Raw genomic sequence first — 26884 nt, 5'->3', positions numbered from 1 at the left:
GACTTGGGCTTGCCAAGACTGGCTGAGGAGTCTTTTGAAGCTTCAGGGGAAGTTGGGGAAGGCTTATAGATACTTGATGAAGAAGAGAGAATGGTCCTTAGCTGGTCCTTGCCCGCCCTCCCCTGTTGCGGACAGGCTACCACGTGCTCTCGGACCTGGTGAGCGTGGAGACCCCCGGCTGCCCAGCCGAGTTCCTCAACATCCACATCCCGCCCGGCGACCCGGTGTTCGACCCCGACCGGCGCGGGGACGTGGTCCTCCCCTTCCAGAGGAGCCGCTGGGACCCCGAGACCGGACGGAGCCCCAGTAATCCCCGCGACCTGGTGAGACTAGGCGGCCGGGGTCGCGGGGTCGCGGCCCGACAGGGCGGGGCGGGGCTCCCACCTCCTCTCCCACCCACACCCGCTTCCGCTCCCCGACCACCGGCTCACCCTGGCGGCTCACCGTCTTCGTGCCCCCGCAGAGCAACGAGGTGACGGGCTGGCTGGACGGCAGCGCCATCTACGGCTCCTCGCACTCCTGGAGCGACGCGCTGCGGAGCTTCTCCGGGGGGCAGCTGGCGTCGGGGCCCGACCCCGCCTTCCCCCGGGACGCCCAAAGCCCCCTGCTCATGTGGACTGCGCCCGACCCGGCCACCGGACAGCGCGGGCCCCGGGGGCTGTACGGTGAGGCGGCGGGGCGGGCTGCGGCGGCCGGGGCGCGGGGCGGGCCGGGGTGGGCTGCGGGCTGCGGGCGGCTACATTGGCGGTCAGTCCGCCGCTCACGTCCTCCCCTGCGGCCCCGGCGCCCTGTGGCCCCGCGTCGCGTGCAGCCTTCGGGGCGGAGCGAGGGAACCGCGACCCCTTCCTGCAGGCGCTGGGCCTGCTGTGGTTCCGCTACCACAACCTGTGCGCGCAGCGGCTGGCCCGCGAGCACCCGCAGTGGGGGGACGAGGAGCTGTTCCAGCACGCGCGCAAGAGGGTCATCGCCACCTACCAGGTCAGTCACACGCCCCGTCCCCGCCTCCCCCAGCTCGGTAACCCCCCCCCCCCCCCACTGCCCGCTGCTGCGCGGGAGACTCCGCTGCCCCGCAGAGCCCTCTATCCTCACACAAACAGCCCCCAGAACTGGAGCTAACGTCTAGAAATGGACCCCGAAGATGAGGAGCAGGCCAAGGGCCATTATACACGAGACTTGGCTGTGGTTATTAGTTATCAGGCCACTGCCATCCCATGTTCCCAGTGGGGGACAGGCCTTTGCCCCTGTCCTGTTGGAGTTGCCTCCCTCCTGACTGCCCCTGCCTGGCCCTCATCTCCCACCTAAGCCTTCCTTGGGCTCAGACCGTTCTCAGCGTGGCTGCTCAAGCACTTGCCTCCCTTTTGCCCTGTCTTGACCCTCAGAACATAGCTCTGTATGAGTGGCTGCCCAGCTTCCTGCAGAAAACACCCCCAAAGTATGCAGGTGAGGGGAGTATGCAGGTGAGGGGATGCGGAGGGAAAATGGGGGAGCTAGCAGGAGTTTTTTGGATGGGGGAGAAGAGGTGCAGAGGGAGCGGGGAGAAGAGGAGGGGAAGGAGGGTAGGTGGTTTAAGGGCTAAATATTACTGTCCTCTTTCTTCTCCCCTTCCCCCAGGATACCGCCCTTTCCTGGATCCCAGCATCTCCCCAGAGTTCCTGGTGGCCTCTGAGCAGTTCTTCTCCACCTTGGTGCCTCCTGGCATCTACATGAGGTGAAGGCAAAGCATAAACGTCTCTGTGTTAGGAGGAATGGGGATGTCATTTGAGAAAAATCTGCCCTCAGGAGCCCTCAGGAAAGGTTTATCAGTCGGAAGTGTGCTAATTTCCCCAGAGAACAGTGAATTTGGAGTGGGGAGAAAATTGTTTAAAAAGACATCATGTGGTCTTGAAGCACTTTGTGTCCATTTTCCTACAGCTGGTGTATGTATAACCCCCAATTAAACACAAGCTAATTGAGGCTTAGAGGGTGAGTCACAAACCCTCCTGGTCTGAAACTTAGGTCTTGACACTACATTGGGGGCATTTGTAGTTATAAGCACAGGACCTGGATCTTGTAAGCATTTCTAGGAAATTATAATTTAAAAAGTGTGAGAGCTGAGGAAAAATTTTGACTCCAAAATAATGAAAAGCGAACTTTAAACTAAAAATATACATATTTAATTAAATGTATATGGAACAAAACATTAGTTTATTTTTTATAATTGCATTATAATTTGAAACAATTTGTTGGTTAGGAGCACCTGGCGGTTGGGTCAGTTAAGTGGCTGCCTTCAGCTCAGGTCATGATCCCAGGGTCCTGTGATGGAGTGCCGCATCAGGCTCTCTGCTCAGTGGGGAGTCTGCTTCTCCCTCTCCCTCTACACCTCCCCCCTGCTTATACTCTCTCTCTCTCACTCTCTCTGTCAAATAAATAAATAAAATCTTTTTTAAAAATTCATAGGTTTGATTTTCTTACTCTGGAACAATTTTTAGATATGCCTAATGATAGCCAAGAAATCATAGCAGTTGACTTATCCATAGACAAGTAATTTCAAAAGAACAACTAAAAATCCTTTTGAAATCTTTTAACTTACATATATGTGTGTGTGTGTATATATATATATATATATAATGAATTTTGTCTTTGGGAATTGGGAGAGAAGAGGTACTCTGAATAGAGCCCCGTGTGTGTGTGTGTGTGTGTGTGTGTACACTGAGTGTATACACACACACACACACACACACAGAAATGGAGAAAGAAATGGGGAGGGGAAGCATGTGGATGCTTTGGGTACATTTTTAAATGTTTACAATGACCTGGCCTCTGGCTATATCCAGTCCTGGAGACCAGCACTGACCCCATGGCCTAAGTCATCACGCCCCCACTCTTTGCATTTCAGAAATGCCAGTTGTCACTTCCAGGAGGTCATCCATACGAACTCAAGTACCTCCAGAGCTCTCCGGGTCTGCAACAGCTACTGGAGCCGAAAGGTCAGCACCGGGGGCACATATGTGGGTGTGTGGGGTGTGTGTGGTATGTGTGTATGTGTGTGCATGCATTTGTGTGCATCCGTGTCTGAGGTATGTGATGCAGGTGGGCAGTAGGGCCGAGGGAGCCGGTGTACATGCTCAAAAACCAATCCTCCACCTCCACCTGAGGGCTGTGTGAGGGACAGCGAGGCCTATGCAGGTGTGGCACTACATTCATTGCTTCCTTGTGGATTTTTCTTCTCCTTTGTCAGCTCTGAGTCCCTTGTAGGCCTTGGAGTACCCCAGCCATCCCACCCCTCCCCCCAAGGAAATGTCCCAGTGAGACATACCTCAGGCAGTGTGTGAATGTGTATGTTGAGGGGCAAGCAAGGAGGAGGAAAGAATTCTGAGATTATCAGGGATAATCTGTCCCTCTCAAACCAGGTCAGTGTGGGTGAAGAGAATTGACAAATAATTTAAAGCAAAACCTTATACTTTGTGTAGAGAAGAAGAGAGGTGGGAGGAAAAGGGAGAAGAGGAAAGCACAGGAGAAGAGTCACAGAGCTGAACTGAAGAAGACCTCAGTGTCCTCCTAATTGTTTTATTTTAATTTAACTTAAATTAATTTTATCCCTAATACCCTTTTTATTAAGGGGAAGGCACTGAGTTCAGAGAGGTCCTGTGATTTGCCCATGGTCATACACCTGTTCACTAACAGAGCAAAGACCAAGACCTAGATGTTCTAGTGCCTTTGTCGATCATATTGTCCATTCTCCTAAGTGGAAGTAAAGTTTTAGATCCCTTGTGTTTGTGGGGACTTGTCTCCCAGCAGCATGAGCTTTGGATGGGGACGTCACTCACCCTGAGTGAGGAATCAACCAATGGAGGAGAAATGGCCTGCTAGTTTCAGAGCAAACACCAGTACCGGGTGGGTCCAAGACATGCACTGTGGTGTGGGGAGATCCTGGCTGCTCAACCTTCAGCCCCGCCCTCTCTCCCCATTCCCAAAGCATCCAAACCTGCAAAGAGCTGAGGACGTGGATGCGCTGCTGCTGGGCATGGCCTCCCAGATCGCTGAGCGAGAGGACCATGTCGTGGTCGAGGATGTGCTTGGTGAGGCTGAGGCTGTCCCTTCAGCCTGTGCCCTGCTGGTCCTTGGGTGGGGCTTCTGCTGGAGCTCCCATGTCAGGGCAGAGAAGGTGCCTGGGGCTGGGAACCTGCACTCCTTAACTGCTGAGAGACCTAGTGACCATGGTTCCCTCTGTGTGACTTCAGTCCCCCTGGGGCTGGTTGGAGCCTGGGTCCTGGGCTAGTGTTGCTGTGGTGGCCCTGAGCTCCCTCAGACCCTCTGCTATTTCATCCCCAGATTTCTGGCCTGGACCCCTGAAGTTTTCCCGCACAGACTACCTGGCTGGCTGCCTGCAGAGGGGCCGGGATCTGGGCCTGCCCTCTTACACCAAGGCCAGGGCAGCACTGGGTCTGGCTCCCGTTACCAGATGGCAGGACATCAACCCTGCACTCTCCCAGAACAACCACACCGTAAGGAGGGGTTGGGACCCAGAGGGCAGGGTGGGAAGGTGGAAGCACATTGGCCCAAGACAGGGAAGGCAGTCAGTGAGATACAAACACTAGAGACAAGTCCCTGGGGAGAGGGATGGGACTCACCCAGGTGGCATCCCAGTGTCATACACCACGATGGAAGTTACCAGACCAGCAGGATTTGGCAGTAGACCTTGTGACTCTGCCAATCTAGCAAATGTTTGTTGAGCATCTTTTGCATGCCAGGCACTTAATAGGCATTATCTCATTTGCTCTTCTAACAACCATCTGAGCAGGTGTAGAAGGTCCTTGACCCAGGGAAAAGCTGTACTATTTTACACTTTTTGATACTCAAGCTGCCTTTGGGGAGTCAACTGTCACGCCCTGAGCTATCACCTGGGCAAGTGACGTCGCTTGCCATCAACAGACCAGTTTTGGTTGCCTTACCCTCTTGGCATAGTGGCATTTCTACAGTTTCATGCTTGCTTTATTGCTTTTGTCCTTACTGTTTTATAAGATTGTTGAAAAGTGGAGAATTGAAAGGTTGATGAAGAAGCACTATGCACATGGGGCATAAGCTTTATAAAATCAATATAAAGATAGGGATCACCGGGCACACCAAAAGTAACAAATCTTTATCTTAACTGGGCCTTGCTGGAATTAAGTTGGGCAAATGTTTGCTTACATTGCAGAGAAAAGAGCTAAAGTAAAGGTCAGGTAGAAAGTGCTGCTCGTATAATGTTGAAGTCTGTCTCCAAAAAGAATGTATATGAAGGGATTTGATTTTTAAGAATTTCTTTAGCTCTCAAGAATAGAAACCTTTTCTAACACATCATTCTACCTTTCCAGCTTTTGTATTGATTTTGATCCTCAACTTTCATACCTTTTTGAGAACAATCCACATAGGGAAAGGGCTGCCCATTTTATTCTAATGTTCTAAAATAGGCAGCTGAGTCTGTGAGTGAGTTTCCATAAATGAGTTAACTTGTGTAAAGCACTCAGAATGGTGCCTGGGGCTTAATAAGTGAGTAATTGTCACTTTCATTTATTATTATCATCCCTAGGGCTGATCCCTGCAAACTACCTCTTTGCCCCAGGGTGGGTGCCAGGTCCTTGCACTCACTGATATCCCTTCTTGGCCCCAGGTGCTGGAGGCCACAGCTGCCCTGTACAACCAGGACCTGTCCAGGCTGGAGCTGCTCCCCGGGGGGCTCCTGGAGAGCCATGGAGACCCTGGCCCCCTCTTCAGCACCATCGTCCTTGACCAGTTTTTGCGGCTGCGGGATGGCGACCGCTACTGGTTTGAGAACACCAGGAATGGGTAAGGCCTGCCTGGGTCGCTTCCTCAGACTTCACCTTGGCCTGGGCCCCAGGCCCTCTGTGTATAATGTCAGGAGCCCCTTGATTCCCAGCTGGCCTCCCCCTCTCCTTGGCCCCTCTGGAGCCCTGGGCTAGAGCAGGCATTTCTCTCCCAATACAACATCTCCCCAACTCTCCCATCCCCAGGCTATTCACTGAGGAAGAAATAGCAGAGATCAGAAACACTTCCCTGTGGGATGTCCTAGTGGCTGTCACCAGGATGAACCCCAGTGCCCTGCAACCTAATGTCTTCTTCTGGCATACGGGTGAGTGACCCGAGAGATGCTTGGAGTGGCCTGGGGTCTGGTGTCTCATCCCTCCTCAGCTGTGGGCCTGGTTCGGGTGTGGCTGGGCAGTAGACTTCAAGGAGGCAGTGAGTCATGGTTCTGCCCTTGGGAACTTTGGTTCTTGGCACCAAGGTGGCCACATGTGGCTGTGTAGTTTCCCTTCTGCGCAACCCCAGGGGGTACCCAAGTGGGGGCAAGACTGAGACTCAGAGAGACCTAGGGAGGAGGCTCGCATCTGCTGGGCTGAGCCTGGGGTGGGTGTGATATCAAGAAGGCCCAGTGCAGTTAGGATATCTTAATCCCCCAGCTGTGACAAGGGAAGTGCTGTGTGTGTGTGTGTGTGTACATACATATGTGTGTGTGAGAGAGAGAATGACAGGGTAAGCAGCTCCCACACCTCTGCTACCCAGAGCACCCCCCCCACACCCTATGTTTCCTGCTACCCTAACCTCCTCAGTGATTCTGTACCAGAGCCTCTGGTCCAGCACCCTCAGAACTCTAGCTTTCTCTGCCTCCCCAGGAGACCCCTGCCCGCAGCCAAGACAGCTCGGCACCGAAGGCCTGCCAGCCTGTGCTCCCTCCATCATGCGCGACTATTTTGAAGGCAGTGGATTTGGCTTTGGGGTCACCATTGGGGCTCTCTGCTGCTTCCCCCTGGGTAAAAGTGATGGGCAGGGGGGTACTGGGTGAAATGCGAAAGCTGAGGGGTGGCAGTACGGTGGTTTCATCTAGGACACTAACAATGCAGAGTACTGTTTCTTTGGGCGTATGATGAAAACATCAGAGCAGGAGGGGACGTGAGAAGTATCTGACCCGCAGATAAGTCAGCTTCAGGGAAATTTGCCTTTCTGTCCTCCTGGAGTCCTTCCAGGGCCCCGGTTGGTCAGGAGCCACAGAGAATCCAAATCTCACAGTTACTTGCAGGAGCCTGGGCCTGGGAAACTGTCCAAGGCAAACCCTGCCTGAAAATCAGTTGAGAACTAGCTGGGGCAGAGGCTTGAGAACTAGACTTTGGCATGGCCATGTGTGAGTCCACCAGGAGCATGGCAGAGCAGGTCCAGTCTCTGGCACAAGGACTCTGGCCTTAGTCTCCGGCTGGCAAGGGACCTGAGTGGTGGAAGCCGCAGAGGCTGTGCTGGTCTCTTGGAGGATATTCAAAGCTCCCTCCCCACCCCCAACCAGGGAGCTTCACAATTTGAGACAACTGAATGAGCTGACCTAAGAGGTGGGGAAAGCAAGGGGTCTTGCCTGTTAAAGGGGCCACTGATCTCGCCAGACCCCCCACCCCTTCCTCTGAACATCCTCCTGCCTCTGCCCTCTCAGTGAGCCTGCTTAGTGCCTGGATTGTTGCCCGGCTCCGAAGGAGAAATTTCAAGAGGCTCCAGGGTCAGGACCGCCAGAGCATCATGTCTGAGAAGCTCGTGGGGGGCATGGAAGGTAGGTCTGAAGCTGCCAGGGCAGTTCAGGGGAGGACATAACTCAGATCTGCAGACCACCCCCACCTCAGCAGCCTAAGGAAAAGGCCTCCCTTTTCTAGGCCTCCAAGCAGATGAAGGCAGGTGGGAAGAGCCATGGAGGCATCAGGTGGACTTTGGACCTGGACTCCTTCACCCTCCATAGATCTTCCCCATGGTCCCACAAAAAGTGGGTGTGATGGACTCACGGGGAGGGGTCACAAGGCCCTGACTACATTTCATAGGCTTACCAGGACTCTTTAGAATCCTCGGCAATGGATGCTGTGTGGCATCTTACCCTGGAATTTCAGGCAACAGAGAAGAAATTAATGGAAGTCCAGAGTCACACTGATGAGGACTGGAATCTGGATTCCACCACTTGGGCTTTTGGGCCTTAGGCAGATTTTTTAATTCCTTTAAACCTATTTTTTTTCTTATCTGTTAAACAGGAATAATAACAGCACTTACCTCACAGGTTTATGAAGATTAAATTAACTAGTTCACTCCAAGTGGTTGGTACAGTATTGGGCACACAGTAAACACTCAGAAAATGGTAGTTGTGCTTCACATGGGCTACAGGCACAGCAGGACTCTTGGGGAGGGGCCTCTGTACCTAAGAAGGGGCCAGGAGCTACAGAGGCCTTGACCTAACTCCAGCCTGAAGCCAGCCTCGTTCATCCTGGCCCCAGCCGACCCAGCCCTGTCTCTCTAGCATTGGAATGGCAGGGCCACAAGGAGCCCTCCCGGCCTGTGCTGGTGCACCTGCAGCCTGGACAGATCTGCGTGGTGGACGGCAGGCTCTCTGTGCTCCGCACCATCCAGCTGCGGCCCCCGCAGCAGGTCAACCTCATCCTATCTGGCAACCGTGGACGCCGTGCCCTGCTGCTCAAGATCCCCAAGGAGTATGACCTGGTAAGGCCCAGCTGGTCCCATTCCTGGGCCACAGCCAGGGAGGCAGCCCGGTGGAAGGGAAGGAGCACTGAATCAGGAAGGGTTTCCAGCTTCTAGTCCCAGGCTATAGTACCTGATAGAGAGAGAAACGTGAACACGTTTGTCTGGCTCTGGACCTGTGGGGTGAGGTGATCTCCCGTGCCACCTTCTTCCTGCGCAGTCTTCCCCCCCCTTTCTAAGGATGCCCCGGTGGGCCCTAGCTGGGAGTCCTTGGAAGAAGTCAGGCCCTCTTCCCTGCCCTCTGATTATAGGATCTAGTGAATTGTTAGAGATTTTGGAGAGGAACTCAACCAGAGGCTGGTTTTCAGCTCTGTCTGACTCCTGGTCCCTTCCATCATCTCTCCTCCCTGCCTTCCCTTCTCTTCTCCAGTGCGAACAGAGAGGGAAGGATGGCTGCAGACATGTGTATCTGAAGGCAGTCTCTGCACCTATAAGCGAGCCCAGAACCCCACTGAGCCCAGGACAGAACAGTAAATTCCTTTTATAAGGGCACTCTTTCCAGCGGCCTCCGACAGAACTCACGCAAAGCTCCTGGCCCCAAGAGGCCTCCACAAAGTGTTGCTCTCCCTGTCACCACTCCGTAGGTGCTGCTATTTAACGTGGAGGAGGAGCGGCAGGTGCTGGTGGACAACCTTCGGGCGGCCCTGAAGGAGAGTGGGCTGAGGTTCCAGGAGTGGGAGCTGCGGGAGCAGGAGCTGATGAGGGCAGCTGTGACGAGAGAGCAGCGGAGCCACCTCCTGGAGACCTTCTTCAGGCACCTCTTCTCCCAGGTATGTAGCTAGGCTTGGGTCTATCCATGCATGTCTGCTTGTGGTTGTGCGCTTGCCTGCATGCGGCCATGGGGTGACTCCAGGGAAAGTCAGGAGCCCTGACACTGATAATCAGGCCTACTGCATTTTTGGCCCAATCACCTGGCCTTTCTGTAAGGAGATGCTCTGATGCCTACCTGTGCGACTCCAGGGAGGGCACGTCAGAAGTTTATCTGCATGTGTCACTCAGCTTTCTCCTCAGGACTGTCCAGCCTTTCTGCCCTCACTTAACTCATTCTGGCTAAAAGGCCACAGAAAGCCCTGGTCAGTGTGGGGGCAGTGAGGGCCTTTGGTCCCCCCTTCCTTGGTGGAGTGCTGCTGCCAGAGGCCTTCATGGGGCATTCGTGCTCACTTTGCATACTTCCAAGAACTACTGAGAGGATGTGGGAAAATAAGCCAGGAAGAGAAATGCAAGGACTCAAGTCCCTATCTGGCACAGAAATAAAGTAGTCTGGGTCAAGGAGGGTGGAGAGGAGAAGCTTGGTAGAGATAAGATCCATCCAGCCCAGGCTTCACACAAGGACTCTGTCCTGCCTCTGGGAAGAAGGAACAGCCACAGAAGGGAAGATAACCAGCACGGAATGATGGCTACAAAACAGCTAGGTGCTAAGCAGTGTAGGAGTTCAGCAAAGGTGGTGAGTCTTCAGGCTGGTGGACAGTCATGGTTCGGGTCACATTTGGTGAGAACTTAAAAAGAGGTGGAAAATTCTTGCTCAGAGGAAAGGAGCAGGAGGGACTGCACAGTAGTGCCCAGTAGAAAGGCAAACAATTAATGTTTGAGGAGAAGGAGCGGGGTTGGCTGGCCTCGGAGAAGATCTGTGAGGGAAGTGGCCAATTAATGGTCATTTACAATGTGCCAGGCACAGGTCTTTTGTCATTTACTCCCCAAGCCCATTGAACTGGAGTATGCACTAGAATGGAGGGATCCCCAGGAGAGGAGACTCATTGCCAGGGCCTGGGGGGGCCAGAGCACCTCTACTCAGTTGGGGACCCATCAGGACTACAGGGACTCCTTGTGCTGAGGGTGCGAGAGTGGGCTGCTATGACTTGGGGGTAGCTGCCAACCCTCTCTATCTTCACAGTGCTTCCAGTTTTCAAGACATTTTCCACACAGTTTCTCTTGTTGATTCTCACAATAGCCCTGTCAGACAAGTAGGGCACATGAGGAAAATGAAGGCCAGACAACTGGAGAGACTTGCCTGTGGTCACACAGCAAGTGGGTGGCAGAGCTGGGACAGGAACCCGATCTTTTGCCTCTAGCCCCAGGCTCTTTCTACTAAAGCTCCTTGTTTGAAGCAACAAGGTTTGCCTCATGAAATCATAGCCAGGTTTGGACCGAGGGCCCCTAGTTGACAGGCAGGAGTAACAGGTCCTGTGGCCTGAGGCCTGCCTCCTTCCCCCACTGCCTGTTCTGATGCTTGGGAAGCTCCTGGATGGGCTGCAGATAGCCCACTGTGAGAATTCTCCTTTCCCAATCCCAGCTTTTTCTCAACTCAGCTGAGGCTTTTCTTTTCTTTTTCTTTTTCTTTTTTTTTTCCAGTCAAAACTCCTTTGGGTGTAAGAGCAAGCTTGTACTGACAAAGGATCAGTTGACTGAGGCTACAGTGATGTCTCAGGAATTCCAAAGGGAGGACTGTGTCCTGGCCTGGAAGGGGCAAGGAAAGGGAGAGTTGCCTGCCAACAGGGTCACTTACTTCTCTCTCTCAGCCTGCCTGGTTTTCTCTATATGTTTACTTCCCTCTGTCTGTGTCTCTGAGCACTTGGAAGAACATGGTTGTCCAAAACTTCTGAGTTTTCTTGTGCTCAGGTCAAGACAGACCTGAGACCTCTTAGTCCCATTCCACATCGCCTGCTTGGATCAAGTGTGCATCCCTGGTCCACCCAGCTAACACAGAGGACCAGAGCTCTGTAGAACAAATGGCCCCAGGGACCACCTGCAGGGCACAGGACAGGTGCTCAGGAGATGGTGGAGGGCAGACACCTGGAAAAGGCAGCTCCTATAAGCCTCAGCTGGACTTCAAATCAAGGATACCTTGTCTCCTTCTCTCTCCCTCCTTCTGCTACTGCCCGGGGGCAGGTGCTGGACATCGACCAGGCAGACGCAGGGACCCTGCCCCTGGACTCATCCCAGAAAGTACGGGAGGCCCTGACTTGTGAGCTGAGCAGAGCTGAGTTTGCCGAGTCCCTGGGCCTCAAGCCCCAGGACATGTTTGTGGAGTCCATGTTCTCCCTGGCTGACAAAGATGGCAATGGCTACCTGTCCTTCCGGGAGTTTCTGGACATCCTGGTGGTCTTCATGAAAGGTAGGGGAGAAGGGAGTAATCGTCCAGGTAGGCGGTGATAGAAGGGGCTAGAGACTGAGGCTGGAGGGTAGCTGACCCACTGGAGATGGGGAAGTGCCAGGCCAGGTCTCCAGCCACAGCAGGCATCTGGGAGCACCCAGGTAGAGATCAGGAAGCAGAGTGACCCCTTGTGCTCAGCAGTGGGTCACACTCATGTGAGGCCCCTTCTGGCCAGCCTGGGGTTTAGGCAGGTAGGTTGGGGCTCTCACAGGGTCCTCCTCCTCCCAGGCTCTCCTGAGGAGAAGTCTCGCCTTATGTTCCGCATGTATGACTTTGATGGGAATGGTCTCATTTCCAAGGACGAGTTCATCAGGATGCTGAGGTTGGTCCTGTGGGATGGCCAGAAGAGTGGGCCAGGACAGGGACTGCTGGAGGAAAGGAGTGGGGGCATGAAGGTGGGAACAAGAGGGTAAAGAGCAGAGGCCATATAGCCGAAGACTGTTATAAACTAGGAGGGGGCTTGGGATTTGGCCAGTTGGGGCCCTTCTGTATGGGCTCCGAAGGCCTGGTGGGATGGCCAGTAGGTCCTCTTGTCTAGGCCTCAAGCTCCTTTTTGGGGCCTTATGGCTTCCCTCCCCCATCCCCAGGTCCTTTATCGAGATCTCCAACAATTGCCTGTCCAAGGACCAGCTGACGGAGGTGGTGGAGTCCATGTTCCGGGAGTCTGGCTTCCAGGATAAGGAGGAGCTGACGTGGGAGGACTTCCATTTCATGCTGCGGGACCATGACAGCGAGCTCCGCTTCACGCAGCTCTGCGTCAAAGGTGGGGCGGTCTGGGCTTGGGGCTGACTGATGTAGCCATTAGACACAGCAGGCACAGTGCCTCGGGCCCACCTACTTTAAGAAGCCCGCAGAAGGGGCGCCTGGGTGGCTCAGTGGGTTAAGCCTCTGCCTTCGGCTCAGGTCATGATCTCAGGGTCCTGGGATCGAGTCCCGCATTGGGCTCTCTGCTCAGCAGGGAGCCTGCTTCCCTCTCTCTCTCTGCCTGCCTCTCCATCTACTTGTGATTTCTCTCTGTCAAATAAATACATAAAATCTTAAAAAAAAAAAAAAAAGAAGCCCGCAGAAATGTTTTAATCTCTTTAAAATCAGAAGAAGGAATAATAATAATGAATAGGTGGCAACATATCCAGCCTGGATTATATCCTTCTATATATCAACATGACTGTAAAAAATATTTACCTTTTATAAATACATGTATTTACTTTTTTTTTTTTTTTTTAAGGGCAGAAGTGGTTTAGTAAGTTGCCAGTGCCTAGGGCCCACAAGAGTCCTAATGCAGTTTTGCCCCAGGGGTGGGGAGGCAAGATCGGGATGGGGTGCAGGAACAGCAGATAAGATTCTGCCTCTCCCGGCTCTCTGTCAAAGCCCCTGTCCTGGGTGCCCAGCACCGGGGGAAACAGTGTCTCCCTATTACAGCCCTGGGCCATATTCACCTGAGCTACAGGGTTTGGTGGCAGGTGTTGATGAGGGGGAGGGGTGGCTCTGGTTTTGTTTGCCTTTATATTCCTTGTCTGTGTGCTCAGTTCATGTTTGCTTGAGTGCACGGAGACCCACTTCTGTTGTCCTTCCCCCTACTCCTGTCCCACTCGCGTCTGACTCAGGTGGGTGGGGGCTAGAGCCAGGGTGAGAAGGGGGCAGGTAGCAGGACTCTGTGGCCTCCTCCAAGCTGTTACAGTACCATTACATTGTCTCACTGGGGCATGTTGAGACCAAACCCAGCCCCTCCCAGGATTACGAGAACATGGGGGAGTTGAGCAGCTCAGATCGGGGAGAGGGGTGAGTTGGGCAGGACAGAGCTGACACTCTGCTCAGGGCTTCCCTAGCCCGGAGCTGGAGAAGAGGAGCAGTACAGTGCAGTGCAGACCCAGTACTCCCAATTCTCCTGCTTCTCACTTTTCCCAGGCAGCCAGGGCGGTAGGCACCTGGGCCTGAGGGCAGAGCAGGGGCAGGTGCCTGGAGATGAGCCCAGGCCAGAGTCCCAGGAACATCCAGCCCCTGGGGTGGAGGACCAGGCTGGGGGAGTGAGGATTATGTAGAAGAGTACCTCTGAGTCCTATCTTGTTTTGCTTTTAGTTGTTGTTGTGTCTTGCTGTTTCCTTCAGATTTACTATGAAACACTTTAAACATACCTACAGAAAAGGTACAAGAATAGCACAAGGATCATCCCTTTCCCTGTGCACCTAGATTTGCCTTTTGGTACCATTTTGCCCCTCAGTGCTCAGCCCAGACAGGCATGGCTGGCTCATGGGAGAGTATCTCCCTCCCCAGCATTTTATTATGAAAATTTTTATTTTTTATTTTTTAATTTATTTTTATTTATTTATTTAATTAATTTTTAAAATTTATTATTATTTTTTTATTTTTACTTTTACTTTTTATTTTTTTATTTTTATTTTTATTTTTAAGATTTTATTTATTTTCTGACAGACAGAGATCACAAGTAGGCAGAGAGGCAGGTAGAGAGAGGGGGGGGAAGCAGGCTCCCTGCTGAGCAGAGAGCCCAATGTGGGGCTCGATCCCAGGACCCTGGGATCACAACCTGAGCCAAAGGCAGAGGCTTTAACCCACTAAGCCACCAGGTGTCCCGGTTATGGACATTTTTAGACAGAGGAAGGTGGCAAGGATTTTATGGTGATCTCCATTTATGCACCTCCTAGGGCTACATTTAATTCCCAGTAGCTTTTAAGCTGGAGGGTTTAGCAGGGGTTTTGTGGCAGAATGGTCTCAGCAGGAAGATTGTACATAGTTCCTTAACTCTATCCCATAAGCCTGGTTCCAGTTCCAGGAGTGGGGCTGAAGGTGGACATGCACCCAGGGGACACTGCCTGGCCAACTTTGTTTTAGGCCTTCTCCCTGCCCGCTCATGGTTGGGACCGGGTCCCACTGGGAGCAGAGGTTAAGGCTGGGGCACCCAAAAGGCAAGGGTACTGGCCAAGGACCCTCTATGGTATGGATATGGGGTGAGTGCCAGGGCTTCCTGGGCTCTGGGCCCTGAGCTGCTGCTCTGCATTACAGGGGTGGAGGTACCTGAAGTCATCAAGGACCTGTGCCGGAGAGCCTCCTACATCAGTCAGGAAAAGATCTGGTGAGCTCTCATTGGAGAATGTTGGAAGGAGGGCTGAGGTGGGAGGATGACTTTTCTCTCCCCTACCTGCCTATGTTGTGCCTTCACACAAATTAGAAAAAAGGGCTCCTCACTCTGGGCAGACATAGCCCTGCACCAGGAAGAGCAGAGAACCTGCTGGATTTCAGCCCTCACATACTTCCTGGGTCAGATGCCCTTGTGAAGGGCACCACTGTGTGTGTATCCCCAGGACATAACTCATTCTCTCTCTAGGTCTCTAGAGAATCCTGCTGTCCCCTGGCTGAGAGCTCTGACCCCTCTGAAGACAGACTGGGGCAGCAGAGGATTAAGTGGCTCAGGTGGCCAAAATCCTCTCTCTCTCATTCCTGTCCTAGTCCCTCCCCCAGAGTGAGTGCTCGCTGTCCCCACAGCAACGCTGACGTGGAGTGGACAGCACAGAGACTGAAGTGCCCCATGGACACAGACCCTCCACAGGAGATCCGGCGGAGGTTTGGCAAGAAGTACGCCTGCCCCTCCCCTTAAGGCCAGGCAGGTCATTCATCCCTTCAGCATAAAGGGGTATAGGCAGGAGGCAGAGTTCATGCCCAGAGAGATCACAGTCTGACAAGATGATCTGGTACATTGATAGATTGTCCCACTGATGACTGTTGTAATAGTGGTCAGAGCAAGGGGCTTCAGAGCTCAAGGAGGTTCTCACCTCTGCCTGGGAAGTCAAGGCAGGCTTCCTGGAGGGGGTGTCTTCTGAGCTTCCAGCAAAGGGTGAGAAGAGAGCGGGGTAAGAAGGGCCAGCTGCAGACTGGGAGGGGAGAGGGCTATCTGAGTGTGAGTGGGAACTGGGCTAGAGGAAGAGCATCCCCTGGGATAAACTGACCAAGTGAGCACTTGCAAGGCTGTCCCTACTCTGACTGCTTGAAGAGTGTGGTAGAACCTTAGAGGGTCTGCACACTGTTTGGCTTGAGCAACTGATGGCCTTTCTTTGCTCTGGGAAGATGGGTTTGCACTGGGGGAGGGGGCACTCCATAGCCAGAGCCAAGACTTCCCATCTCCCAGGGTCACATCCTTCCAGCCTCTGCTGTTCACGGAGGCTCACCGGGAGAAGTTTCAGCGCAGCCGGCGCCACCAGACCTTGCAGCAGTTCAAGCGCTTCATCGAGAACTACCGCCGCCACATCGGCTGTGTGGCTGTGTTCTATGCCATTGCTGGGGGCCTCTTCCTGGAGCGTGCCTACTGTGAGTGTGGGCAGCCCTGCGGTCCCGGCTCCTGTGGGCCCAAGGGGACTTTTTGAACTTGAAGAGAGGCTCTGGGGGAGGTGGCTGGGGTGGGCCCTTAACCCGCCTCCGCAGCTCTCTGTCCTTTGCACTGTTCCCCTCTCACCCACCTGGGCTCCCCGACAGACTATGCCTACCGGGCTCACCACACGGGCATCATGGACACCACCCGTGTGGGCATCATCCTGTCCCGGGGCACAGCCGCCAGCATCTCCTTCATGTTCTCCTACATCCTGCTCACCATGTGCCGCAACCTCATCACCTTCCTGCGAGAGACCTTCCTCCACCGCTACGTGCCCTTTGACGCCGCTGTGGACTTCCACCGGCTCATTGCCTCCACTGCCATCATCCTCACAGGTAGGGCCCCGCAGTCCCAGGGGTTCTGTCCACGTCCTCCTGCACCCTGCTGCCTGCCCCTCTGCTCTCCTTTGTGCTTGAGTGTAAGCCCCGGATGTCCTTCTCAGAAAGATGGAGCTGGCCCCATGGTGGTGTGAAGTGAGCCCAGGAGCCCCACATGCTCTCTTCCCATGCTCTCAGGGCCCCCTCACCAGCCTCTAGCTGACAAGCTACCCACACCCCAGAATGAGGGCACATCAATGCCTTCTTTCCCAGCTTTTATGTGGTAAAACGTACTCTTTGAGAGAAACCTAAAGAATGAACTTCCAATGGTATAATTTCAGATTCCTGTGGCTGTGCTCACAGATGGTATATATGGGGCATGGTGGGGGTGGGGAGGGACAGGAGGATGATGAGAGACCAGAAGTGCAGACCCCTACGGTCCTTCTTCAGGCCTCCAAGACTGGGTGGCTGGAGTCCTCCAACTTGGGCTGAATGGGTTGAGGGCCCCCACCAGGCCACCCCCTGACTCACTCCCACCCTGTCTGGTCTTCCTTAGTCTTGCACAGTGCGGGCCATGTGGTGAATGTGTACCTGTTCTCCATCAGCCCACTCAGCGTGCTTTCCTGCCTCTTTCCTGGACTCTTCCATGACGATGGGTGAGTGAGTGGGTGACTGTGTGTGTGCATGTGCATATGTGCGTGTATGTGTGCATATGTGCGTGCATGAGTGTGTGTGTCAAGGTGGGGGATACTTTATGGAGCCAAATTTCCTTGGCTCAGAGGAGAGTGTCACCTTCCAAGCGATAGGACAAACAATGATCAGCCAGAGCCCTGGCCCCAAGTGGGCAGAAAGGGAGACTGGTGGCTGGGTTGGGGTGTTTCTTCTGGAAGATTCTTTCTGGAAGTCCCAGACATCTGTCAGCATCCTTCCTTGATTTCCCTTCTCCACAGGTCTGAGTTTCCCCAGAAGTATTACTGGTGGTTCTTCCAGACTGTGCCAGGTGAGAGTCCCCCCTACTCTGAATTTCTGGGTCTGGCTCCGAGCTCCTGGCTCTGGGTTCCAACTGCCATGAGGCAGCACTCACTCAGCTCTCAGGGTGGGCCAGGCTCTGCCCTCTGGTCCCGAGGACTCTCCGGGGCAGTAAGAGCCTCTGCTTCCCAGTCCTTCTCTTGGGAGTTTGGCTAGGCTCCTGCCCCAACTCTGAACATCCTCTGCTGTGGTATGGGAGTGTTCCCCTCTCCCTACACCCCAACATACACACCTACCATGACAGTGGCTTTGAGGAATGCTATGCCCCAGCTGCATGTTGGAGAGATGGGGCTTGTCAAACTAGGCAGAGCCCTCCACCCCTTGTAGTCTGTCTCGACAAGGGCTGTTTAGGGACATATCCCTAACTACCCATAATCACCTATTTTAGAACTATTAGCTGTGAATCTATTCAGAAGCTTCTCAAACCTATTTATATTTTCAGTCTGTTTCCTCCTTGGGGTAATACATTTTCTACACTGCTCTCTGTGAAACACAGCATTTTTTTTTTTTTAAATCCTAAAACAATCTGCTTTGAACTTCAGAGTGCTTGCTAATTCCTGCACACTGGGATTTAGTGGGTAAGGCTGTGTTTATGCCCTCCTCTCTGTTCAGGCCTTTACAGGCTTTGGTTAGATCCCTTCTTAACCTCAGCTTTTCCATACTGCAGGGCTCTAATCTTCTTAATTCCTGCCTCTCTCCTCCTTGACACTTGAGAGGCCATTCTCTGTCCTCATATTCCCATCCTGAATCTAGTATTGGTCTCTTGTGTACCCCAGGCCTGGGATCCCCTGTGAGAGGAGGGGGTCTGAACACAGGGGTCTCAGGTGGCTGTGCTTACTCATTAATGGTCCCACAGCCCATGCTGTTGTAGCCAAGGCAGGGGCTATGGGGCTTAGACAAAGTCTTGACTCCATGGGGGCAGAACCTGCAATGTCCAAAGTCTAATCCAGAGGGCCCAGAGTTGTTGCCCCTGCCTTCTTTCAGTCAGCACACATTTATATGAGGCTCACAGGATGCCAAGCCCTCAGGAGGTGCTAGGATTCTGAGCTGAACCAGCAGCAGCCTGGTCCCTGTTCTTGTGGGCCCGACAGTGAGGGAAGTGATAGACAAAAAACAAATGACACCAGTACTCGAGAAATAACAATCAGGACAAGGCTTAGGAGGGATGAGCAGAGTCTGTTGAAATAAAAGGAATCTGTAATCAGTGGTGTGGGGAGAGAACAAAGGAGAACCCTGGCTTCCACCACCCCCACCCAGAGCAATGAAGTGGGATGGGAACCCTGACCTCTGGCTGCCTCAGAACAGCCACCCCCCCGCCCTTCTCCCCATATTCATTTCGCAGGGCTCACAGGGGTGCTGCTCCTCCTGGTCCTGGCCATCATGTATGTCTTCGCCTCCCACCACTTCCGGCGCCATAGCTTCCGGGGCTTCTGGCTGACCCACCACCTCTACATCTTGCTCTACGTTCTGGTGAGGGCTCCTGGGGTCTGGGCAGGATGATCCCAGGAAGGCCATGATGGCTTCTCCATTCCCTTAGTCCTCTCAGGAATCCCCTCCACTTCTCACTTCACAGCTGGAGAATCTAGTGTGGGGCTGCCAAGCAGACAGACCCGGGGATGCAGCACCTGGAAGATGGGTGCCCTGGCAGGGGTCTGGCAGTAGCAGCCCCACCAGCCTGGTCTGCATTCCTTGAGATACCCCCACATCATTTCTGCCCAGCCAGTGATTCTGTAGTTCCCCGGTGGCTAGTGTGAGCTCCTAGGTGGGCTGTCTACATGCAAGGGAGCAATACCCTTTCTATTTGAGAAAACGTATCTTAATTTGGTTCTGCCACTTTTGTTCCGATCCTGTTTTTTGAGGTCTTAGTACCCCAACCCCTCTGCCCAGTGGAGTGCCACTTGTAGAGTTAATGAGCTTGCTCAAAATGTCTTCACTTGGTTTATTGATAAGATGGATTTTTAAGACTCTACCTGTTCCCTATCCTTCTCCTTAACCCAGGCTCTGCCTCCCTCTCTTCTCTTGTCCTTCTGTTCCCTTTATCTTCTGTGGGTTTGCCATCAATTGCACAAGCTAGTTAGTTCCAGAGCTGACTCCAGTCTGTGCCTGTGTCATGGTTCCACTTGGCTTCCCTTCTTCATGGACACAGGCAGTTCCCTAAAGAGCACCCGAGAGTCCTGCTGAGAAGCTAAACTAAGTCCCAAGGCCCCAGTGTCCCCACCGATGATAGCTTGGCTGCCAACATTCAGAAGCACAGAGCCCAGATGGTTGCCATCTGTCACCTGGCTCCAGGCGGAACTGCACACAGTTGTGAGACAGAGGGAGAGAGTCCATGGTGGCCTGAGTCAGGCTGGCACCTGGGGGCTGCCCTGCCTCCTCTCAGGTGCAGTTCTGTCCTCACCGATCAGAGGGTCTGTTTCCATGTTGCCCGAGGCTCAGCACTTCACGGTTCTGAAGATGAATACCCAGCCTTGGGTGAAGTCGTTTCCTAGAACTGATGATGTTTGTTTCCAAAGGGATCTCTGCGTTCTTTGGAAGCTGGCTAATTTGTCCCTCCCTACCCACCCTTGCTAGGGTGGAGCCGCAGCCTCCTGGGTCACAGTTTCTGCTGGGGGCGGAGGTAATGTTCTGGGTCCTGGTGAAAAAGCAGCTATTCTCGATGGGAGATCCAGAAGGGTGGCCAGACTGACTCCCTGAGACCAAGACCCCTTTCTGACTTATTCCTGGGTTTGGGGGATCACTGGAGTTCAGAGCCACCCTTCCCGCCAGCAAGGAAGTCAGTGGCTCAGAAAGGTGCGGGACCCTCTGCTGGGCAGTCCTAGAGCTGGCCGCTAGAGGGAGTCTCACCGGGGGTGGATATCAGGGCCGAAACACCCACTTATCCCTCATGGCCACTTGACTTGGGACAGAAAGAGAAGCTACAAGTAAAGGACCCCAGCGTGGAGTGGACCCTGCAGAAGGATGTCCAGGCTCTTGATCCAGGCAGAAGAGGGCAGGGCTAGCTCCCGCCACCCCACCCCAGCTCCTCAGCCAACCATGAATCTGCAGCAACTTTGTGGTTGTAAAAGTAGAGCCAACACTAAATGCGATGTATAAACAGAGCGGTATGAGGTCACCCAGACATTGTGCTCAGCCTGGTTCAGTGCTCAGAAAGCCTTGGGGGTGGGTGTGGGCTCCATAATGAAAGAGGAGCTTGGGGAAAGTGGAGCCAGTTCAGGGAAGAGCCCAGAGAGGTTTGGGTTAGTCCTGTGGGCAGAGGAACACTAAGCTGGGGACAGGGAGAGCTGAATGAGGTGCCAGAGTTCAGTTTAACAGTTGTCCGTTGAAGGGTCTAGTACACATTTGTTCGGTGGTATGCCGTAGTAGTTGGGTGGAGGACAGGGAGACTCAAAGCTAGGCCCTCAGGAACTTGGGATTTGCTGCAGAGATAAGGGCCATGCACTTGAAATGGTCAGAATGAGCAGACAATATAGGATTAATTGCTGAGCTGAGTGTTCCAAACAGTGAGTTTATAGTAGCTCACTGAAGGGAGTTTCATTTGGGCCAAACTGGTTAGGGAAGACGTTGGGGAGAAGATGAGACTTGAGCCAAGCCTTAAGGAGAGGTAAGCTAAGATTTGACAGGGCAGAGTGGAATCTGAAGAGCATTCCAGATAGAATAAAGGGCATGAGCACTGGTGCAGAGGTGGAAATGATGACAGAATATTCAGGGCACAGATGGGACAGGCCTGGCTGTGGATGGCCCCAGGGTATTAGGTGGTGGCAGGACCTGTGTGGGCTGCAGTGGCCACTGAGGGGCTGTGGCTCAGTGGAGGGGCCGGGCCACATGGGACAGCATAGACAGAGGAGACTGGGCAACATGCAGGATCAGGGCTGGGAGAAGGAATAGAGAGCCAGTGGAGGAGATGGAAAATGAGTGGCCCAAGAGAAGCAGCAGATGTGGCAAGGAATGGGCAGTTGCTAGTGCCACAGATGGCCAACCGTGGGAGTAAATGAAAGGAGACCTTGGGGTCTGACCATTCATGGGACCGGTGAACCCCCAGCGAGCAGGTCCTGAGAAGAGGTGGAAGCAGAAGCCAGACTTACCCGACTTAGGAACAAGCAAATGGGAAGCATGGGGGCAAGTTGTGTCTGACCTTGTTAGACCAGCTTGTTGGGGAAAGGACAAGAGCTGAACAATTCCTCAGTTATTTCATGGAAAAGGTGGACTGGTTAGGTGTTCTTAGTCTCCAAAGGCAGAGGATAAATTGGAGGAACTCCTTTTACTAACTCAGCAGTTATTAATTGCCTGCTGCGTGCAACTGGTAAGAGCTGAGAGTATGGTGGCAAAAAAAAAAAAAAAAAAAAGACACACACAAACCCCCAGTCCAATGGGGAAACATGTCAATGAAGAAACAACATTAGTGTGGATGATGACAAATGTTCTGACAAATTTTAAATACATTTTAAAACAATGAGAGAGGTAGCCAGGGGGAAGAACCAGGGAGAAGCCATTCCAGGGAGAGGGCACAGCAGGTGCCAAGGTCCTGAAGCATAAAGACTTGCTACATTTGAAGAACAGGGAAGGGGAAACAGTGGCAGGCAAAGGCCAGAGCATCTCAAGATCCTGTGGTATAATGGGAAGTCCACTAAGGCTGGTTAAGTTGAGATGGCATGATAAAATGAACTTTTAAAAAGTCACACTGGCTGCCTTGAAAAGAATGGGTCACACTGGGCAGCCCTGTAGAAGACCACCCAGGAGGCTACTGCAGAAGACCCATCAAGAGTCAAAGGGGCTGGTTTAGGATGGTTCCAGAAAGGTGAAAGTAGTTGGGATTGGAAGTGGTTAGATCTGGGAACCTGGAGGGAGCATGGTACACGGAGAGGTGGGGGTGGAAGGTGACCGTGGGGTGGGGTGGGGTGGGTGGAGGATACTAGGGGCTAAGCTCTGAGCTGGCCACAGGCACTGTTGTGGGTATGGCTTGGTCTGAGCCCAATTCTTCACTCTGTCCAGCTCATCATCCACGGCAGCTTTGGCCTGATCCAGCTGCCCCGTTTCCACATCTTCTTCCTGGTCCCGGCACTGATCTATGTCGGGGATAAGCTGGTTAGCCTGAGCCGGAAGAAGGTGGAGATCAGCGTGGTGAAGGCTGAGCTGCTGCCTTCAGGTACCAGCCTAGAGACAGTCAGGGACCACCTGGGTGGTACTAACAAAGCCCACAGGGCATGGCCAGAGCCTGGACCTTGCAGTCTCCTGGCCTGGCCCAGTGGAGTTGGAAGGGGCCTTGGGGTGGCAGTGATGAGGGAGCTGGCAAGAGAAGCTCTTGGCCAGGGGACCTGAGCCTCTCTCACAACAGAGAGGGAAGGAGCCCAGGCCAGGCTTCTTCTTTCCCTGTTGACCATGAGTAGCAGTGCTTCACTGCCCCTCCTTCGGGTGGGCATGGCCCAAAGGGAGTAACGCCTTCTGGTGGGAAGAGGCCTTGGCATATTCCAGAAGGAGAGCTGAGGCTGCAGGTGGGGGAACTTTCTAGAGGCCACAATGGTGTTGGGTCCTGGATAGCAGCCTCCTGCCCACTTCCTTTCCTCAGGAGTGACCCACCTGCAGTTCCAGCGGCCCCAAGGCTTTGAGTACAAGTCAGGACAGTGGGTGCGGATCGCCTGTCTGGCTCTGGGGACCACTGAGTACCACCCCTTCACACTGACTTCTGCACCCCATGAGGACACGCTCAGCCTGCACATCCGGGCGGCAGGACCCTGGACCACTCGGCTCAGGGAGATCTACTCACCTCCAACAGGAGATGGCTGTGCCAAATACCCAAAGGTGACCAGACCCAGGCCAGATGAGCTACCCACCCCACATCCCTTAGCAGGCCTTGCCCTGCAGCCCCAGGCTCCCCAGTGTCCCTCCCCTCCCCCAGTCCAGAGACCGGTCTTTCCAGGTAATGCCATGGTACCCCCTTTTGCCTCACTCTATAAACATACCCGCCTTTCCCTGCCTCCCACCTCTAGCTTCAGAACTATTGTGGTGGTGGGGCTTAACTCCAACCTACTTGTCTTGCAGCTGTACCTCGATGGGCCATTTGGAGAGGGCCACCAGGAATGGCATAAGTTTGAGGTGTCAGTACTGGTGGGAGGGGGCATTGGGGTCACCCCCTTTGCCTCCATTCTTAAAGACCTGGTCTTCAAGTCTTCGGTCAGCTGCCACGTGTTCTGCAAGAAGGTGAGTGCCCTCTCTTTCTGCCTAGCCCTGCTCCCTATCACTATGTCCATCTCTGCCTGTCCCCCCTGCCTCTGTTCTTCATCTGAAGAACAAGGCACAGTTGGCCTGACCCCAGAGGGTTCAGGGTATCCTCAGACCCTAAGGAACAGAGTTGGAGAGGGTTAAAAAAACCCTCTCTCTGTCTTAGAGAGGTGGCCAGCCCCTGAAGGGAGCATTGTTAGGTTGGGAGAAGGAAGGGAACATTTGGGGTGGGGCAGAAGTGAAACAGGCTCTGCATTCAAGAGGAAGAAGAGGGGAGGTGGTGCGAGGCAGGACTGGTGGGCTGGGTTGGTTCCGGGAACACAGCCCAGGCCCTCAGGCCCCCTCCATCCCAGGTCCCTTCACCCCAGCCTGGACCCAGTAGCAGGCCCCTGCTTGTTTCTCTGGGCCTGGCGGGTGAGTCAGGGGCACAGGAACGCAGCAGGCAGAGGCCCAGCCCATGTGCTGTCAGCACTTGGAGGGTGACAGACCACTCCTCTTCTCCGCTGTCCATGCCAACTCTGCCTCTGCTTCTTAACTCACACAGCTCCGCTTCATCCTCTTCAGAAGTTGGACGTGGGTCTCTCTGTGGCAGCTTCCATCCTTTCAGTCTCTCTTTGAGCCCATTCCCATCTGCTCCAGGAAGCCAGCTGGGTCTTCCCTAAGGCTGCTCTGTGACGTGCCCCTTAGTAGAACCCTATCCCTCTGGGCTAGGGTTAATTTAGAGCCTCGCAGCCTGAGGAGGGCCCATTGGAGGCAATGGCAGGGCAGGCTAGGACTGAAAAAGCTGCTTCCCACCCCATCAGACCTTCAGCTCACTTGACAAGGGTCCTTTTTCACCACCCCAGGTTATCAAGCCTTCTACCTCTCTATGCTCTGGGGTAACGCCACACATACCCCCCACCCAGAACCTGGCCTCGTGGTCCCTGCAACACACCATCCCCCAGGGTGTCTGGGGAGAGACACAAGCTGGCCAAGACCAGAAGAGTTCTGTTGCTGGATCCCTGGGATATGGGGACCCTGAGCTAAGCCAGGTCCTGAGCTCCCGCCATGTGTCCCCAGATCTACTTCATCTGGGTGACGCGAACCCAGCGGCAGTTTGAGTGGCTGGCTGACATCATCCGGGAGGTGGAGGAGAATGACTGCCAGGACCTGGTGTCCGTGCACATCTACATCACCCAGCTGGCCGAGAAGTTTGACCTCAGGACCACCATGCTGGTAGGGCAGGGAGGCTAGGTGGGTATATGGGTTGGCAGGGTGACACAGATGGCCAGGCCAGGTGTGTGGACAGCCAGGTTCAGACAGCAGGAGGCACAGAGATGGTGGTCCTGATCCTCAGCCTCCAGCTCCCTCCCCACCCCATTCTTTGTCTCCTGAGCTGCCGGCTGGCTTGGGCTAGGCACGGACCCTGACTGTCCTTGGCCTGACCTACCCCTGTGCCCCCAGTACATCTGTGAGCGGCACTTCCAGAAGGTGCTGAACCGGAGTCTGTTCACGGGCCTGCGCTCCGTCACCCACTTCGGCCGCCCCCCCTTCGAGCCCTTCTTCAAGTCCCTGCAGGAGGTCCACCCACAGGTCAGTCCCACCCCTATGAAGGTTCTCCTGGCCTTTATCCCCTGAGGTCTGAGCAAACCTCCCAGGTCATCTCCATGAGGGAAGGAATTGACGGGTGATGAGAACACATCACCCAGGAAATAAGTGGGTTTCATGGAGTAGAGAAATAGTAGGGGTCACTCTGAGGGGCTAAGGGGGAAGCAGCAACAAGATTGCTTCTTTTAAAGCCAAGGTGCCTGTCCAGAGGGAAGGGTGCAGTGACAGAGCTCGTCCTTACCGCAAAGTCAGAGCTACTCTTACCATGAATACCCAGCCAGCCCTCACCCTAGATGCTGATCTTTACCATGAATGCCGGGCTAGCCACTGTCTCATAATGGCCTAACCCTCAGTGAGACACTAAGCTAGCCTTTAACTGGAACGTTTATTAACCCAGCCCTGATCTGAAACACTTATCATGTCCCCAAAGCTGACAAATGCCTTCAAGGAGCTGGAGGTTGGACCCACACAGAGCAGGTCTACCAAAACTGAGCTAGATGTAAATACATCGAGCCAGCCCTCACCACACATGGTGCAAAGCAAACCTTTACCAGAAACCTGGAAGGAGCCCTCATCAAGGACTCTTGCCTGTCTTTAACATGAACACTGAGCTAGCCTTCACGTTCCCCTCCCCCAACAGGTCCGGAAGATTGGGGTGTTTAGCTGTGGCCCCCCGGGCATGACCAAGAATGTGGAAAAGGCCTGTCAGCTCATCAACAAGCAGGACCGGACTCACTTCTCCCACCATTATGAGAACTTCTAGGCCTCCTGCCCAGGGGTTCTTCCTACTGCTCAGCTGAGCAGAGGTTTGGGCCTGTACCTTACTCTGTACTTCCAATTTCTGACTCCCTCTGCCTCCTCCCCATTCCCACCTCCGAATTTTGGTCCAGGCGGCCATGGTCACCCACCCATATGGGTTCAGAGACCCCCAAGTCCAGAATGTCTCAGCCTGGAGAAGGGGGAGGCACTGGCTGGGAAACAGGTGGGACCTGGCAGGAGAGCTGTTATTACTTTGGGGCAAAGTGATACCTCTTCTTCCAAGCTAAGAAAAAGTCTCTGAAGACTGGAGCTGACAAGCAGTGTGTATGTGTATTAGGGGGCTGTGAGCCTAAGGATGGAGGGGGAGCACAGATGCTGGCATCTTGGAACTCCCCCACAAAAAAGCCTCCCCCTCCCCTAGGCTCCCCACTGTCAAAAGGGCTGGCAAATGCCTTGGGGTGGGGTAGAGGCTGGGCCCACAGAGGGAAGTCTACAGGAACCCCCTCAGCATCCTAGTCTAACAGCACAACTGATCTTCTCTCCCCAGTTTTTAAACGTGTACTGTAGTCAGAATCTGGCCCAAAATCTATGTAGTGCTCCTCACGCCTTGTCTCTTCTTCCTACTGCAGCAGTCTCCTTTACAAATAAACCACTTTTCTGCCCTCTGGGTTTCTTTATCCTGCCCGAGAGTGGGGGTGGGCACTGGCAGAGGAAGCTACTCCACCAGCCAGCTCACCCAGGCTGGTGCAGACAGTCCTCTGAACCTGCCAGCACCTTCTGGATAAAGGAACCAGCCCAAGGCCGAGTGCTTTAGCTGGAAACCTCTTTCCCAGCTCCCGTTCCTAATGAAGGGCCTCTCAGGGCAGCTAGTGTGGGGCTTCTGGAGCCTGATCAGGAAGGGGTGGGAGTTCC

The 26884-nt window shown here is 53.9% G+C and overlaps 1 protein-coding gene across 1 annotated transcript in view; it reads left to right on the top strand.

Annotated features, from left to right (window-relative positions):
• The window catches only part of DUOX1 (dual oxidase 1), a 31842-nt gene extending 5217 nt beyond the window's left edge, over window positions 1-26625 (top strand). The window contains exons 5-34 of the mRNA XM_044230426.1: window positions 136-323; window positions 464-665; window positions 812-978; window positions 1380-1440; window positions 1612-1708; window positions 2876-2966; window positions 3956-4058; window positions 4312-4484; window positions 5630-5805; window positions 5991-6109; window positions 6651-6788; window positions 7454-7567; window positions 8297-8496; window positions 9120-9305; window positions 11422-11647; window positions 11915-12008; window positions 12274-12449; window positions 14705-14774; window positions 15185-15274; window positions 15825-16003; window positions 16169-16399; window positions 16938-17037; window positions 17332-17381; window positions 18753-18880; window positions 22400-22553; window positions 22974-23206; window positions 23447-23605; window positions 24686-24841; window positions 25070-25198; window positions 25854-26625. Of these exons, the coding sequence (XP_044086361.1) occupies window positions 136-323; window positions 464-665; window positions 812-978; window positions 1380-1440; window positions 1612-1708; window positions 2876-2966; window positions 3956-4058; window positions 4312-4484; window positions 5630-5805; window positions 5991-6109; window positions 6651-6788; window positions 7454-7567; window positions 8297-8496; window positions 9120-9305; window positions 11422-11647; window positions 11915-12008; window positions 12274-12449; window positions 14705-14774; window positions 15185-15274; window positions 15825-16003; window positions 16169-16399; window positions 16938-17037; window positions 17332-17381; window positions 18753-18880; window positions 22400-22553; window positions 22974-23206; window positions 23447-23605; window positions 24686-24841; window positions 25070-25198; window positions 25854-25976 (4313 nt within the window). The 3' untranslated portion in view covers window positions 25977-26625. The remainder of the gene's footprint in view (window positions 1-135; window positions 324-463; window positions 666-811; window positions 979-1379; window positions 1441-1611; window positions 1709-2875; window positions 2967-3955; window positions 4059-4311; window positions 4485-5629; window positions 5806-5990; window positions 6110-6650; window positions 6789-7453; window positions 7568-8296; window positions 8497-9119; window positions 9306-11421; window positions 11648-11914; window positions 12009-12273; window positions 12450-14704; window positions 14775-15184; window positions 15275-15824; window positions 16004-16168; window positions 16400-16937; window positions 17038-17331; window positions 17382-18752; window positions 18881-22399; window positions 22554-22973; window positions 23207-23446; window positions 23606-24685; window positions 24842-25069; window positions 25199-25853) is intronic.
• Window positions 26626-26884: the final 259 nt, after the last annotated feature.

This window comes from Neovison vison, chromosome 13 (assembly GCF_020171115.1).
Source record: "Neovison vison isolate M4711 chromosome 13, ASM_NN_V1, whole genome shotgun sequence".
NCBI classification, from domain to species: Eukaryota; Metazoa; Chordata; class Mammalia; order Carnivora; family Mustelidae; genus Neogale; species Neogale vison.
This window is presented reverse-complemented; position numbering and strand designations above follow the sequence as displayed.